This window comes from Arachis duranensis, chromosome 1 (assembly GCF_000817695.3).
Source record: "Arachis duranensis cultivar V14167 chromosome 1, aradu.V14167.gnm2.J7QH, whole genome shotgun sequence".
NCBI lineage: Eukaryota > Viridiplantae > Streptophyta > Magnoliopsida > Fabales > Fabaceae > Arachis > Arachis duranensis.
In genome coordinates, this window is record NC_029772.3 from 99,116 (window position 1) to 116,227 (window position 17,112).

At 34.8% G+C, this 17,112-nt stretch overlaps 2 protein-coding genes across 3 annotated transcripts in view; both read left to right on the plus strand.

Moving 5' to 3' along the window:
- Nucleotides 1-7,597, plus strand: part of LOC107485450 (uncharacterized) — a gene marked incomplete in the record, with an annotated part of 8,074 nt that extends 477 nt beyond the window's left edge. Inside the window, 11 exon segments of the mRNA XM_016109191.3 lie at nucleotides 106-207; nucleotides 316-396; nucleotides 1,889-1,998; nucleotides 2,143-2,278; nucleotides 2,714-2,812; nucleotides 3,372-3,459; nucleotides 3,741-4,186; nucleotides 4,253-4,429; nucleotides 4,555-4,752; nucleotides 6,458-6,784; nucleotides 7,298-7,597. Coding sequence (XP_015964677.1) covers nucleotides 106-207; nucleotides 316-396; nucleotides 1,889-1,998; nucleotides 2,143-2,278; nucleotides 2,714-2,812; nucleotides 3,372-3,459; nucleotides 3,741-4,186; nucleotides 4,253-4,429; nucleotides 4,555-4,752; nucleotides 6,458-6,784; nucleotides 7,298-7,390 — 1,857 coding nt within the window.
- Nucleotides 7,598-10,883: 3,286 nt separating this feature from the next.
- On the plus strand, nucleotides 10,884-16,851 carry LOC107494118 (tubulin-folding cofactor B). 2 transcript variants are annotated; one of them, XM_052254145.1, is made up of 9 exons: nucleotides 10,884-11,119; nucleotides 11,740-12,059; nucleotides 12,189-12,340; nucleotides 12,912-13,030; nucleotides 14,467-14,528; nucleotides 14,685-14,726; nucleotides 15,668-15,801; nucleotides 16,166-16,235; nucleotides 16,339-16,851. In XM_052254145.1, exons 2-9 carry the CDS (start codon nucleotides 11,955-11,957, stop codon nucleotides 16,384-16,386), a joined length of 732 nt encoding a protein of 243 aa, XP_052110105.1. In that variant the 5' UTR covers nucleotides 10,884-11,119; nucleotides 11,740-11,954; the 3' UTR covers nucleotides 16,387-16,851. The 2 variants fall into 2 exon arrangements, with proteins under 2 accessions (XP_052110105.1, XP_015940627.1); XM_016085141.3 differs by having other exon boundaries at nucleotides 11,939-12,059.
- The last annotated feature ends 261 nt before the right edge of the window (nucleotides 16,852-17,112 follow it).

A 17,112-nucleotide genomic window follows, 5' to 3' on the forward strand; every position in this document is an offset into this window, starting at 1 on the left:
ACCTCTCCCTGTGTGATTTCGTTGAATTTTTTCTTTACTCGATGCATGATTTATATTAATTTTTTCCGCCCCTGAATTTTCCTTTGTATTTGATTGATTTTGTAGAAATTTATTGAGCTCCTACGGAAGGGAACAATGGAGGATCGCGATTCTGCAATTGAGTGTCTGAGGGCGGCTCTTGCTCCTTGTGCTCTCGATGCTTACCCGGTATTTGAGTCTTAAATTTCGTTAGCATTTTTTTATTTTTTGATCCTTGGTTCTTTGGATTGTACTTCAACCACTGGTACTAAGTTCTGACTTGTCTCTGTATTTAAGGAAGCATATGAGGAATTCAAGCACGTTCTGCTTGCTTTTATATACGACAAGGATGATAAGAGTTCTCCGGTAGCAAATGAGGTTATTCTGAATTCTATTCTGTTTATTTCATTGAATATTCCCTCCGATATCTATTATATTTTTCGTACATAGAGATTGGCCCAGTGTATTTGGATAGTGTCCATGTAAAGAGAAACATAGGACTTAAACTAAAACCAGGGAGATATTAAATATAAAGCATTTATTAGGGGGTGAGAATTCAAGAAGCTTTTTTGATCTTCATTTAGGACTTCTGTTTTTTTAGCAAACAATTCTTTTACTCGCCTTTTAACTCGTCCCTTGTGCAGCCGCCACCTAGTTGACACTTGTTGCAACTAGGCAGTCCTGAAAGAACAATAATTGCTTTATCTATGTCAAGTTGTGTGTTGCATACTGGGAGTGTTGTGAGGTTATTGATTTAATTGATGTTATTTGGTTGAATCACCAATAAGTTGTCAAATTCAAATGCCTTAGCAAGAATCACAAAGGGAGGATAAATATGTAGCACAAGAAGACACCAATTGTTAGATCCTACTCAAAATATAAAATTATATTTGAACACATGTTAATGTATATAATAACACAAATAACTCCATTTTGATGATGCATATGAAGGTTACAAATCAAAGTTATAATTTGGGTTTTGGATATAAATAAGTATTTTATTGAGATAGAGTGAGGAAGATTACGAGAAATCCTCCTTACACTAACCAAACTTAACAAATGAGGAACAATATCAATAAAGCAAAACTTCCAATTTCTCAACATATCCAAAAGAGAAATCCTTCTTTAAAGGTCAATGGCTGGCCAAATAAAAGCCAAATATAACCTTAGTCCATATAACTTGCTTATACAATATTTTTTGTTATTAAAAATACAAAAATTATGTGTGGAGCTGATGATGATATACCCCAAATACATAGACTGTCCATTCCCACAACGATATGGCCTTGTTGATTTTCCCAAAGACTGCAAAGCTGGTCAAGGAACAGTTCCTAAGTTTCAATTGTGCACATTATGCAGTCTGACTATGTACTGATCTAACTACTGAAATCCTTCTGACTGGGCCTTTTTTTTTTTTTGAGGAAATAAATACCATCAAAGAGGATTCCTTACCTAGCAACATCTTGCCAACTGTTTCCTACGGATATGGCTCTTCACTGCTCTGCAATTTGTTGTTATTTTCCATATAATGGCATGTTGAGCGTTAGGTCGAAGGATATTGTGCAGTTAGCTTCAGTTTATGACTAAGTGTCTAGTAGTTGGATTTGACGTCCATGCTTTTCAAGAGAGTGTTTTCTTTCTTGGGAAAAATATAGAAAATATAATATGCTATTTCCTTTTAGTTTTTGACTTCTATGGTATATTTAGCTTAACTGATTTAAATAATTAATTTTATTCACCTTGAGAATTGCGATGGTATAGAGTATAGACCTTAGTCTGGTTTGTGATTGATGTCATACCCTGATTTGTAGTTTCGTGTCCATAGTGAATTTGTTCAGCACCTGATCATTTTTTCCCCTTCCTTATGCAGTGGTCTGAAAGGAGGAGGCTTGACTTAGCTGGATTTATGTCCTCTATGTTAAGAGCTCATTTAAATGCATATGATCCAGTTTTTTCTCTGGCTCTCAGATATTTGATAAGGTCATCTATTAATTCCCACTCCTACAGTTTTAAGTAATTGATCGACGTGTGGTTTATCTTTTTCCTGTGCAGTTATGCCTTTTTTTTTTTGCCAAACGTCACAATTTCCTTAACTTTCTGGAATTTTTTTGGTCCCTTCTGCAGTATACACAGGGCATATTGTTTACGTCAAGGTATTACATCACCCATCTCTGATTTGACTGAAAGATTGCTCCTTGAAGAGCGTGACCATCCTGCAATACCACAGGACATCTTATATGAAGTACCACCATTTGATGAGGTAAGAATATCTGTCATATATTATTCTAAACTTTCACCGTGAAACTGATAGAAACTGGACCAGATCAAGAAACTGAAAGTACATGTATGCTGTATATTATCACTACTTAGTTCTTCAGCTTTTCTTATCCCACATTCTTGGCTTGATTCTGCCTTCTTCATCTGTCACATTACTGTTACTATGTAGTTGCAATGCAGATTCTAACATGCTGATCACACTATTTTCCTACATGTTTTCCAACCCCATCCTGCTATCCCTTCCCCTATTACAGCTAGTTATGCAAGGGTCTTTGTCAGAAAACACGTGCAATTTAATAATATCATTTTGTGCACATATATCGACAGATTGGCCTCCATGTATTTTTCTTCTATGTAGCACCCCTTTTTTAGTTTATGTGCATCATTCATAAGATGTATATGTTTTTGTGGAATCCAGGTTGACATTCAGGCTCTTGCACATGCTGTAGAGCTTACCAGACAAGGGGCAATTGATAGCTTGAGATTTGCTAAGGGTGATCTGTTTCTGGCATTTCAGGTTACATAGCAATATACTTACTTATGGGCTTCTGCCTTGATTTCAAATATTAGTTTTTTTTTTCTTATTTATTTTAATATCCAAATTGCTTTTGCTTCGTTATCATTTGTGTGGTTTGGATGAAACGATAAGCTAAAATGACAATTCCTAATTCATTATGGTTTATTTTTTTTCTTTGTAGTTTCCTTTGCATTGTTCTTGATTTTAGAATAATAGATCATCATGCAGCCTTACCAAGAAAATTCCAGCATATTACTAATTACTCATCATTGGTTCTTTTTCATTCTGTTTAAAAATCTCATTTTTTAATTGTCGATTGGACCTAAGGATCAATGTTCATACCATCTAGTTAGGTCCTCAACAATCTTTTTTACTTTCATACCTTAATCCGGGAAAGGGCTAAAAGCATTGGACATAAAAGAAAAATAGTTGTAGGTTAGTGCAAAATATGAATTAATGGTTTTCAGTCTCTCCCAATATTTAGTTTTGGCTGAACTGGTGATTTATTCATGTCAGAGTATTGCCTCAATGTATTCAATACCATATTCTTTTCTTGCAGAATGAATTATGTCGGATAAAGTTGGATACTCCATATCTTGATCAACTTGTTCGTGAGTATTGTGTTTACAGAGGCATTATTGAGTCTGGTATAGCATCTCCTTTGTAAACTTGTCTGTGTTATACATATCTTTCATGCCACTAGCTTATACCACTTGGTATGTTTCATGGCATCTGCTCATCATTAATCCTACATTGCATCTGAAGTCTCTTTGAAATTTTTAACTGAAGTTTTATGTTGTTATTCATTTTTTTATGTATTATATTCTAATAATGATTCTTGTGGAACATGTCCTATTTAAGTTGTGTCATATCTTCATATCCTGTTTTGATGTTTGATTATTTTTTTGCCAATTTATGATGAATTTAGTGTCTGAGAAGCAACCTATTCCTGAATCTGTAAAGTTCAGCCAGCAAGACCCTGTTTGTTGCCTATCAAGAGATTGTTCACTTGAGCTAGATTGTAATGTTGGCAAGCATTCTGATGGTGAAACTTCTGTTACAAATGTTCATGTGGATGGTTCCCCTGAAAATAATGCTGACGTGAGTAGCATGCAAGGAATGGATGTTGAAGTACGATATGCTTCTGAGCTGACAAACAGTCATGAGGACTGTAGCACGAGTGGATCACAGCTGCTTGAGAATCCAAGTATCTTGCAACGAAGAAGAATGCCTGGAAATGGAGAAAGGAGCAAACGCAAGCGGTGGAGAGGAAGATATGATTATAATAACTATGTAGCCAATGCATCTTTGGAAGATAGCAAGCAAGAAAATAGCATAAGTACTGCCGTATCAACTGTAACAAAGGAGAAGCAGGTATAGTTTGATGATTGATGTTATTCCATCTGGGAACTCCATTTTTAACATAGCATTGTTTTGCAGGGTTGCGAAAAGCTTTCTATAAATGATGCTAGTAACACTGAAGATAAATACGAAATTCTGTTGGGAATGAAAGATTTGGCTAGTAATGGAATGGCTGCTGAAGCAGTTGAAGAAGTCAATGCTATTGATCCTAATTTCTTCTCTCAGAACTGTGTTTTACTCTTCCAACTCAAGCAGGTAAATGGCATGTATGATGATGTTGATATCCTTTTCTTGAATATTTGGTGAGAAGGGCCAATGTACTGTTTAGTTCTGCATTCGTCCATCAGGTATTTGATCTTTTAAATGGTTTCCTTCTTTAGGTTGAGTTCCTGAAGTTAGTCAGCTCTGGTGATTATAATGCTGCTTTAAAGGTTGCTTGTTCCCATTTGGGTCCTTTAGCAGCTAGTGACCCTACTTTATTGAAGCCCTTGAAGGAAACTCTCTTGGCTTTACTTCGACCTAGTGAAGATGCTCTTGGAAGTGCTTTACCTCTAAATGCTTTAGCTGCTTCTCTACAGGTATCGAGTGGTTTATTAAATGCGTATGTTGTCAAAAATGGTCTTTGTCCATTTATATACTTTTTCTTTTAAATATTGCATGTTAATTAACACTGCATCCTTGCTCAGGATTCTAGCAAATCATTAACCCACGTGGCATCCTTGCTTATGGTTCTTGTGCATTAATGTGATAAAATTTTTGCCAAGTCTGTTCCTGGATTAATACATTCAGTAATTAATGTGGTATCCTTGCTCATGGTGCTTGGGAAGTAATGTGAAAAAAATTCCTTGCTCATGGATAGCACTACCAATAGATAATGTTCTGAAGGGAGTACTAATAGGTTACTTGATGATTGTTTGTTGAATGCTTATCAACTTTCCATCCCAAAAAATAATGGAGAACTTTATAACATATATATTTGTCCAAGAGTAGTGTTGTAATTCTAATATCACAACTTTTTTTTTAACATTTTGCATCAAAACATTTATTTAACAAAGTATTATACAAATTATTCCAAGTATTAATGAATTTTTATGTATAGTTTTTACACATCATGTTGAGCTATAAAAATTTGTACCATATTTTTAAACATGCCTTCATGCTTATAAAAGTAATAAAATAAATATACTAGAGATATGACCCAATACATAAATACATGCATACTAGAGATATGACCCAATACATACATACATGCATACATATACACACGCGCACACCCCTTTTTTAAAAAACAAGAAGCACAAACTTGTGTACATTCTAGGGACACTTGTAAAGCGGCCATCTTTGATATTTCTCTTCGAAAAATTTGACATATTTGGGGTACTTGTTAGTATGTTCTTTTTATGGTTAGTTAATTAAGGTTTCCAAAGGGAGAAATCTCGAAAGTGTTTTGTTCAATGAATTCATTGAACACTCAATTTTTAATCTATCTGTATCTTTAAACTTTCTATTTCAGAAACTTAAATATGTGCCATAAATCCTTTCTTAGTTTTATTTTCAATGATAATTTTAAATCTACAAGTTGCAATTTTTTATTACTTTATTTATTTATTTTTTTGTGTAGTAGTTTTTTTCCCATCAATGGTTATGATAGATTTTGTGTATGTTTATTATACGAGTTTGTGTGAGGCTAGAATTTTTATAACATATAGACCCAAAGATACTCGTCAAGACCTTAAAAAATTCTGCCAGTTATTCAAAATGAAAGGACTTGAGAAAGAAATACTCATTATTATACATAACATCAAATTTAAATGATGTCTTCTCTAGACTCTATAGGACACATACCATAATTTCACTTCATCACTGATGGAGCCATGGACTACTAGGATCTCAAGATTTTACAAGACTGAAAGAATTCAAGAAAACCCAAAGGTGGTGATGGTTTGATGACCAGATTCACCACATCTTAGTCCACTCCAGCTGTATTCATTGTGCTCTTTGACTCTTTTGATTGTTTCAAAAATAATCTTTGGCTTCATGTTGTTGGTCTTGCTGCTTATAAACTGTACAAATTCACATTTTCAAGAGACACTATTGCCACTCCCGTTGGAAATTTTTGTGGCCGTGTGTTGGGTTATTGGTTGGGTTCAATTACAAGCAGAAACTTGGAAGGGTTGGAAAACTTTTATTTACAATAGTTTGTGTTGTTAAGTCACTCTGTGGCTTCATGCCTTATTCTGTATCTTAAAGCTAATGTGAATTGTTTGTTTTCATAATGTACAGGTCGCAGTTGGTAGGAGGCTTGGGGTTGAAGAACCGCAGCTCATGAAAATAATGCGAGCCACTCTACATACACATAATGAGTGGTTCAAACTTCAGATGTGCAAAGATCGGTTTGAAGGTCTCCTGAGGATCAATTCTTTGAAAGAAGTTCATGCTCCCTTACTCAGTTCCATGTGTACCTCTAAGTCGCATACTGACAGCTGCACCAATGGTTCATCTCAGGCTACTGTATCTTCGGGCACGAGACTGTCAGAAGATGGAAGCAGTCCAACTCAAGATTCTTCACGGGATGCCATCTGTGATGAAGGTGCAATACTCAAAGTAATGGTAAGTTATGGTCTCTTGCCACAGTCTCTCCCCTCTCTCGTGCAAAATTTTGAAATCTAGTTATGTTAATATGTGCCCAGACTTTTTGGGTTTTTTCTCGCAAATCATGATATATTTGGAAATACGGTCTAGTTTCATTGGCAGAACATTTTATGTAAAATAATTTGCAGTTGCGCCAAATTAATATATGTTACACAATAGCTAAGACATGCTCATGATAGAGTAGTCGAATTGTTAATGCAACATTATATACTAAAGCTCTTCGATTTGTTGTGTCAATGGGTTTATAGATAGATTTTTTATCCTTCATTAGCTTCTTGTGTTTGTGATTTTGTTTGTTTGATTCCTCCTATGGCTATGCCGTCAAATACATAAACAATTATTTTTTCCATTTTCACTTATTTTTTTGGTATAAATTTTTGAACATAGAAAATATTGAAGATGTAAATGCAATTGAAATAGGAGTGTGTATAATATTCTCTCTCTTTCCCATGTATTTATGGATGTGTGCAGGAGTTTTTGGCTTTGCCTAGGGCCGATGCTATCCACCTGCTTGCACAATACAATGGAAATGCGGAGACGGTCATTCAACAGTTATTTGCCTAGCCTTTGTGAAGGAATATCTAGTTTACTATTTTGAAGAGAGGCCCAAGTATTATTTTATTCAAATTTGTGAATTTATGATATGTGTACAGAATACTGATAGCTGCAAAGAGAGGCTTTCCTTATCGTTTGAAATCTCTGTACAGATTCTCAATTTTTATACTCAGTTTTCATGAGGAAGTTGTGATCAATAAAATAATTATTCTGATTTATGTGGCGTTCTGAGAAAAGTAATGATACTTTTAGGTGGAAGAAAAAGTAGTTATACTTGCTGAATCAAGTTTTTAACAACAAAGTGTCAGAGTGCACTTGGTTGGAGAAATGTTTTAACATTTTTGGGAATAGTAACAAGGTAATATAATTTCCATGTTTGGTAAGTTAAGTGTGAAGAAATTTTTTGAAATTTTGCATTTTTAAGAATGTAGTATTTTCATATTTTAGTAAATTTTGATTTCTATGTGGAGGGTGGAAATGGTGATTCTCTTTTCATGAGAATGTTTCGCTTAAAATGAAAGATATTCTCATCCTAATATTTAAATTGGATGATCAAAAACTTTTGTCCGTTTATTTGGGCGTTATTAAAAAGAATTTTTTTTATGTTTTAGTGTGTGACAAATTTTTAGTAGTAAAAATAAAGGTACTAAGATTAAGCTAGGTTGATTTAGTAGTTATCTCACTGGTCCGCTTAAGCAAGTGTCGGGAGTTCGAATCCCGCCTTATATATGCGACAACCCATTGGCCAGTAGCAAACCCTTAAATGAAGCTCAGTACAAAAAAAAAAAAAGTCTGCCGAGTCGGGAGATACCGTGAGAAACAAAAAAAAGTACTAAAAAATAAAAAATAAAATATTTTTTTGAGAAACTATAATTTATTTTTTTTAAGATTTTTTAAAAAATATTTTTCATGTAATTAATAATAAATAAATAAATATTTTTATATTGTTATATTCAAATATAATTAATAGATAAAAAGATATTTTTGCATGAAATATCTAAATATAAAATTATTTTTATTTTTTCATAAGATAAAGATAACTATCTTATAAACTTACTCAAACAAGTCCAAATTGTTTTCTTTTTTTTTGGTTGGAATTTGTTTTCTTTTTTTTTTTTAAATTATGATGATATAAAATTATGATGATGTAAATTTGATATGGATTTGTTGGAAAAGAAAATCTGTCATATCTAGATTATTCTTTTTTGAATGATTAGATGAATTTGGGATTTTTTTTATTTAAATTAAAAATTATAATATTTACCGATTTTAATATGTTTCTAGTTCATCTTGAATATAGTGGGAGAAACCAAAAAACAAACATATCTCGAATGCACTGATTTTGGTCTCTGATACGAGGTCTGAGAGTCATATCTCGGGTGTATTCGAAGTATGAACAAGAGCACATCTCGGATACACTGCATTCGAGATATGCTTATATTCTGATATGAATCAGTGCATCCGAGATACATGCGAGGATGCAGGACGGGGGCACTGCATCCGAGATATAGTCAAGATCCGATATGCTTCTATTTGTTTACCCATTTTGGTGTATGATTTTTTTTTATGAAAATATTGTAATGTTGCAGATGAAAAATGGTCCCATAACAATCGGAAGTAACAAGTTATACAGAAATTATGACCCATTGTGATCGTAGGGCATCTGTTTTTAGCGTGGAAGAGATGGAGCCAGTAGATGGTTGGTCAGAGACTTCATATCAGGTTCGTATAACCGAGCGTACATGCGACTGCGACCTGTTCCAGTCATTGAATTATCCATGTCGACACGCTCTGGCAACATGTGCAGCTGCGAGTATTGAGTGTGGTCATTTTGTGGACCCCGTGTATACGATGACCTCTGTATTCAAGGTATACGAGAGACGAAAAGATGTGGCCTCCATGGTACGGTGCACGCCTGAAGTCCAACTCAGCCATGAGAAGGAAGGCATCAGGTAGGCCGGTATCCACTCGGATCCGGAATGAGATGGGTGCCATCGTGTGTGCGGAGAAGAGATGTGGGCTTTGCTGCAGAGAGGGCCACACCAGACGTGGGTGTCCCAATGCGCCCCACTCGGATCCATGACGACGCATGTAGTTTAGAATTTATGCGTTTTCGTTCCAATGTTGTCACTTTAATGTACTGTTTGTTATTAAATGTGTTTAATGTGTAACGAAGCATAACTTTTGTATAACTTGTTACTTTCGATTGTTATGGGACCATTTTTCATCTACAATATTACAATATTTTCATAAAAAAAAGCATACACCAAAATGGGTAAACAAATAGAAGTATATTGGATCTTGATTATATCTCGGATGCAGTGCCCCCGTCCTGCAACCTCGCACGTATCTCGGATGCATTAGTCCATATCAGAATATAAGCATATCTCGGATGCAGTGTATCCGAGATGTGCTCTTGTTCATATCTCGGATGCACTCCCGTATCATAGAATGGGGTCAATGCATCCGAGATATGTTCGTTCTTTTGTTTTTTCCGCTGTATCTAAAATGTGACTAAAAATATATTTTATTAAATATTTACACGTTTATTTAAATCGATAAATATTATATTTTTTAATTTATATTAAAAAAAAATCCGATGAAATCCTTGTATTGAAGACCAAAGAGCAATATTGTTCTCCTTATTATTTCATTTATAATTTCCCTTATCCCGCGTAGTGTCTGATTGTGATTTATGTTGAGCAAAGTTCAAATTGTACTTGTATCTACTTTCAAGTTTCAACGAACTTATGCAAGTTCTCTTCGATTTTCCTTGATCTTTCTACTTACCTTCTAATCTTTTATGTTTTCAAAATAGGTTCTAGTATAATTTTCTGTTTACAGGTATTACTCTAATGCAAAACTAAAGATGCATGTAATTTAGTTTTGCATGTGTGGTAAACCGGTACAAATGGATGACAAGCAAAAATGTTCTATCAAATGAGTCATATATTTTGTATCTTTATATGTATTACAAAACAGTGCAATTAACCATAAAAGTAGTTGAACATTTCATAGCAAAAATAATTAACTTTTTGCAATAAAAGATATCGAGTGACTGAGTTAAAATTTGTAATTAAGCCTAACTATTTTTTTTTTCTATTTTGTTTATTTATGTGTCTTCTCTTGTACCCTTTTTGAACATTTGTAATTAATATTTAATCAAAATATCTACTTTCGTCCATAATTATCGCTTATCAGAATTGGACTGATCCAGTCGGTCGGGCCGAAAAATCAGTGAATCAATCACGGGATCGGTCCGGAAAGATCAATGGATGGGATAAAGAAAATAACTGGTTTGACCCGGTCGGTTCCAATAAAAACCGATAAACTAACCGGTTTTGGAAGTCCGAATCGATTCAGAATTAAACAAAAGAACCATAGGCCTAGTTCAGTAACCCCACCCCACCCCCAGCTCTCTCACTCTCACGCCCACACACAGGCACAGCGCCGCCCCCCTCCCCCAGCTCTCTCACTCTCACCTCGGTTCACCGCCCGTCTCTTCCGCTCGTCGTCCCTCGCGTGCTCGTCGGCAGCGGTCTTGCTCCCTCTACCTCGTATTCTGCTCGCCTGGTGTGCTCCACTGCTCGCGTCTTGCCTCTCTTCCTGAAGCTGTGCTTCCTGGTGAGTGCTCGCGTCTCGCCGTGCCGCGCCTCCATCCTTCCCTCACCTTTCTTCCGCGGGTATTGCTACCTGCACTGCACTGCTCGATTCTGCCGCTGCAATAACAGTCAATATGTAAGGCTTTTTTTCCCAGTTATTCTAATATTCTATATTAATTTTTAATAGTTGATTCATTGATGTTATTTCTGTTAATTATATTGTTGTTTGAATTATGAATCTGATTAGAATATGTCAGAGGTTGAACTTGAAATGTTGAAATGGTTGAAATGTTATTGTTAAATTGGTTTATGAATTGGGTTTGCTGACTATGAACATGCACCGATTTTGTTTAGTGTTGAATTGGTTTATGAATGATTTTGTTGATTGCTGAATTGGTTTATGAATTGGTTTTGTTGATTGTGAATACGAAGTGATTTTGTTGATTGTTGATTGTTGCTGCTGTAATGATGTTGAACTTTTTTAGTTGCTCAGACTTTGAAATCAAATTACTCATTGGATATAGTTTATGGATTCTTATTCTTATTTTATCAAATTAAGGTACTATTGTAGTATTGACTAATTTTATGTTTATTTTTCTGTTAGTTATTTTTAGAATTTGAGACTTAGATTGTTGTTAAAATCTTTGTGAAGACATGTATTTTTATTTTTTAATTTGAAGTTTTTGACTATTTTATATTTTTATTTAAATAAGATCGAGTTAACCGATTCAACCCGTGTCCTATCGGTTGAATCAGGGATCCAATGACCCAGTAACCTAACCGATTCGATCACCGAGTCGGTTTTGACAACTATGAAAAAAAAAAAAGGAATACCTACAGGAAGTAGGGCAGGGAATAGGGAGGGGTTCAGCTGAACAAGGGTTCCTCTCTCTTTCTCTCTCACTTTGCCCAAATGCACAACACAATTCCGAACTCAGCAAATTTTGAACTGCAGAACACGCCAGCTGGCAATGGCGTTGAGCTTGCAGAAGATTGAAGTTGACGAGTCTGTCCTCTTGCGTGTCACTCATTCTAACCTCAAGACCTTCACTCCTGAAATTCGCTTCTCCCTTCAGGTTTATCACTTCAACAACAACGACTTTGCCTTCAAAGCTTTCTCTCTGTTTTTTCTTCACTATGTGTAATTCTTTTTCTGACATCAAAATTGCTATCCTTGATTTGATTCTATTTGATTCCTCTGTTAGATGACAGTGGAAGCTGTGAAAGACAAGCTATGGAGAAAAACTGGTACATCTGTGGAGTCCATGCACCTCGAGCTCTATGATGACACGCGCAACAAAATTGCTGATCTGACTGATAATTCCAAACCTCTTGGCTTCTATTTGCCTATTGATGGGTCAGTAAGTTTCATTTATTTTTTGCCAGTAAACTTTTTCTCAATTGCTGTCACTTTTTCCCAATTGCCGGGTAATCCTATTTTACAACTGATATCAAATGATATAGGGAAGGAATAAGAATCCCTTGAAAATGCCTTAGACTGAACTTCAATGTAAAAATTTCAGTCTAGGGGTAGTGTCCATTACTGATATGAGAAGGATAATTACAAAGGAATTGAAAGAAAGAGCCTGGGTATTAAGGATCCCCACGCCCTTGACTATATAAGATAAATATCTAAATTAGTCTGACATGCCTTAAGGGGCCATGTCAGGGTCAAGATATGAGAAGTACAAGAGTTTTTAGGCTCACATCTAGTTGAGCATAATGCGTGGTCTGGCCACTTTTCTGCCTCTGATGTTTTGAAGGTGATGGTGTTGTCTGGTTTCCCATGATGCGCTTTTTGCAAGCATCCCATTTTGCTACTTTTGCATCCGTCTTGTTAGTTTTTTCTTCCACTGTTCCTAGAAGCTGTCAATTTCTTTGTTTTAGTTTGTCAGTCTGATGTTAGTTTTTGTGTTCTTCTTTGGCAGGTTTTGTTTACATGTTGTAGATCTTGATCCATCATCTGTTACATCTGGTGGCTGGCTGGAAGATACTTCATTGGTGGAAAAATATACAATATCTGAAGAAGCCTATAATAAGCGTGAAGGTGTGATCCACCTTGCCCACTCCCTTATTCTTCTTCTTTTAACTCTTTTAGAATGCTAAGTGTGCATATACAAACAAGTATATGAATTTAATGAAATTTTAGGATTTGTATTATCTTTATTCTTTATTGAAAAGTTCAGTCATGCAAATATCAACTTCAACGTATGGAGGATCTCTCATCCTCCATTTCCTTGTATTATTCTTCTCTCCATCTTAATGAAATTCTTCTTTTATCTTAAAAACAAAATCCATGTATATACGATTAGCTTGGAAGTATATCAGTATATGCGTAGTACTCCTACTTTCTAGTTCATTGAACACAATGTAGATATCTACCTTTTCTATTTCCTTGTAGGGTGATTTTTATCATATTTTATAGCTGGTAGTTCTGTTAGGTGGATTTTGGAAAGCAACAATGCAAGCTGCTAGATTCTTGAGATTAGTTGCATAGTAAGCAGTGATTTTTGGTTGACAAATGGATAATGGGTTTTGTTAGTCTTTGTATGACTATAATAGTGGTGTACATTTTGCAAAGAATCTGATTTATCACGATTTTGCCATGCATATTGATGCTGTTAGATTTCACTTCATTGGGGATGTTGGAACACTAGGTAATCTGTTGTGAATCACACCTTATAATAACGCAGATATAAACCCAAATCTGTTCTTACTAGAAAGTTTAGCCATTGCCCAGAATTTGTAATATTTCCAACTAGTGTCTTTCCAAGGGCAATTATGGGGATAGTATGTTGAGTTGATCTTGAATGATGGCATGGGGAGAATACAAGTGATGCGAACGTTTTTTTAAGCTGTTTTGTATTTTACCACAAATTTGATATCACACTTCACCTTTTCTTTGATTTTCCCGACAAATTCCACTGTGGTCTCTATTGTTCATTGGTGGTTGAATTTCATTGTGTTCCGTGTCTATTTCCTCCTTTTCTATTTTGCTTTGGAAAACCTTTATGGAATGAATTCTTTGCACAGATACTGTTGACGGTATTGCTCCTTAAGTCCTTATTTAAAGATCTTTCTTTTTTTATATTTCTTTGATTTCCTCTTTTAATTTTATGAAGCTAGTGCCTATTCCCATGTATCAAGAATTTGTTTAATCAACTGAGAATAAGCCAAGTTTAGGGGAAATTCTTTCCGACCAGAATGCTTCCATTGCTGGAAGATGGATTTTGGATGCTGATTTGGTTGTAAATAAAGTGGTATGATATGCGAGGATGAAGAAATGACATTAATCTTTTGAGAAAACTCATGATACTTTTGGATGGGAGTATTCTTTAGGGGGAAAAGGGATTTGGCTCTAGGTGGAAAAGTTGGTTTCAGATTTTCATTCTAATGCTTCCCTTTTCTGTGATTATGATAGGTCACTATTAGTTACTACCAGTATTTAATTAATATGGGGTCTGATTATTTATGTTGATTCAGGGACTTTTAGAAAGTACAAAGAGAAGTTGACTCCCAAAACTCCATCAACTATTGAGGCAAAGGCAAGCATTTGATTGCTTTATTCTGTTTCACTCATCTCTAATTGCATGCATGTACAGCATAAATACATGTATAGTTTATTAGGATATTACATTATTAGTTCAGATGGGCCTATGTGCCAGCTTCTAGTTAAAATTCAATGATTTTTTATTACACAGATACCAGACACCCACATGGAAGATCTCTGTGCTAATATCAAGGTTTGTCACCTATTATCTCTATTTTTTATTTTTTATTTTTACGAACCATTAGACTTGTAATTAAGTTTTTCACCTTTACTTAAGTTATTAGTTATAGGTTTAGGTGGAAAAGTAGGAAAACAGAATTGGGATATTATGGGCTACGTAGAGTTAGATTGACATGAAATATTATGATGTGTGTAAAACACTAACAAACCTATCAATTATTTGCACTAATAATAAGGTCATGAAATCTAGTGAAAATTGTACAACCCTAGCCAAATAAGGCTAACAAAATAAGGTGAGTGATAGCTGCCTGAAAAAGCAGTAGTTGTCAGAAAAGGTACTTTCGAGATTAGTAAGCTTGGTAGAGGTTGGGACAGCCAGAGATATGCCGTTTGAGAATTTTTATCATCAGAAAGTGAGCAAAGTGACCAGCGAGTGAAATTGAAAAAGCAAGAAGTTGTGGTTGACAAAATTTCTTTTTATCTTACATCATTCAATAAAAAAAATATGTATGCATGAGGTACTGTACCTTTTTACAAGACTACTATGATGAACTAACGCTATTTCCTAGTCTCTATCTTAGATATAATCTAGGTAATTCTGATATCTTCCATAATTCCAACATGGATGAAGTGATTGTCTCTGAAGGTTATCTGTGCATTGAGGATTTGGTTGTTGAGAATTCACTGCTGTATCTGACTCTTTACAGGCTCCTCTTCTAACATACATCTTTCTTGTTTTGGGATTCCTATCTGATTTGTTAAAATCATTGTGGTTCTCTTGAAACCTTTATTCCTGATTCATGCATTTTAAGTGTTGTGTAAGGTTGTTATATGCAGTTTCTTGTCAAAGTTATTGTTATGTTTGTCATATCATTTAGCTTTGATTTTACTGAATTGATTGTTTTCTAACTGCGATGTTGTTGCCGTATTCTGTACAATTTCCAAAATGTTAAGGTAGGATCAAGATGTGAAGTTGAACCCGGCGAGAAAAGGGGTGTTGTAAAATTTGTTGGTCGGGCTGAGCCACTGGGTCCTGGTTTTTGGGTTGGAGTACAGTATGATGAACCCTTGGGCAAACATGATGGCATGTAAGTGAAGTTGATATTTCTATGTATGTTTTATGAATGAGTAATGCTAGAGAACCAAACACTATAGCAACCAATTTCATCCAACACTGTAACAGGTTTTGCTAAACAAACCCATTATGATGCTCACTAAAGGTGAGCTTTTGTTGAGTTTGAATTTCCGATTTTTTTTTAAGTTAAGTTTCGGAATTTTTTTTTCCTTGTGTTGAATGTTGACTGCAATGTTAATTGTGCAATGTTGGCTCTCGACTTTTTCTTTATGAATAAGTGTAAATTGTTCAGCAACCCATTACCTATGATTTTATGTACATTGTGGCACCTCGAAAACTTCACATAAATATCTTAGTATATTTCGGGGTTATTACAGGGTTAAGGGGGTACGTTATTTTCAATGCCCTCCATCGCACGGTGGAATGGTCAGGCCGGAAAAAGTTAAGGTTAGTCAAGAACCATATTGTGGTGACCCTCTTTATTAGTTGCATGAATTCTGTTAAAGCTTCAGAGTTTGTAGCATCTGCCAATCTCCTCAAACTTTTGCAGGTTGGTGACTACCCTGAACGAGATCCCTTTGAAGAGGATGAAATATGAGTGTTCTTGAGAAGCAGCTTTCAACATATAGATTTCCATTTTTTTATAGTCAAAGACATTATTTTGAAGGTTTACACTTGTAGAATTTCGAGCTCCTTTATTTGGTGTTAATCATTTGTTTCAATGCAACATTCAAGATTGCTGCTATCTGCCAATGAGCCTTGGCTCTAGTGGCATTTCTCCCCCCTCCCCACCTTAAGGTCTAGGGTTCAAACCCTAGAGAATGCAATTAAGGAAAATTGTGAAAATATGTGAGGAGTGTGTGGGTGTGTTGTGTACCTAGGATTGGGGGTTGTCCAATCTATTGGGGTACCTAGGATTGGGGTTGTCCAATCCACCGACCAAAAAAAAAAAAAAAGATTGCTGCTATCTTATTACTGCCCTGTGTAAAAGGAAACAAGACGGAGAGAATGTTGAATTTGGATCCGAAGTTTTGAGAGAGAATATATTTTTAAAATGCTCAAATTAGTTTTAAATTATATTTTTTGAAGTCATAAAATAATAAAGAGAAGTAAAAGTTGTAATACTGAAGTGTTTTGAAATATATTAAAATCTTAAACAATGTTATGTGAATAAAACAGTTAAGAATTATTAAATAATTTGATATATTTAATTAAATTAGTAAATTGTTTAATATAATATGTCATGATATTTTATTTATTATTTTATGAAAATATTTTTATGTGAGTAGTTATTTAATTAAAATAAGAATAATATTTTATTAAT

Excerpts from the sequence above, each read along its gene's own strand:
- LOC107494118 (XM_052254145.1), top strand. The coding sequence starts at position 11,955 with ATGGCGTTGAGCTTGCAGAAGATTGAAGTTGACGAGTCTGTCCTCTTG. Across the intron at positions 13,031-14,466 it reads AGCCTATAATAAGCGTGAAG|GGACTTTTAGAAAGTACAAA; the intron begins GTGTGATCCACC and ends ATGTTGATTCAG. Across the intron at positions 16,236-16,338 it reads TCAGGCCGGAAAAAGTTAAG|GTTGGTGACTACCCTGAACG; the intron begins GTTAGTCAAGAA and ends AAACTTTTGCAG.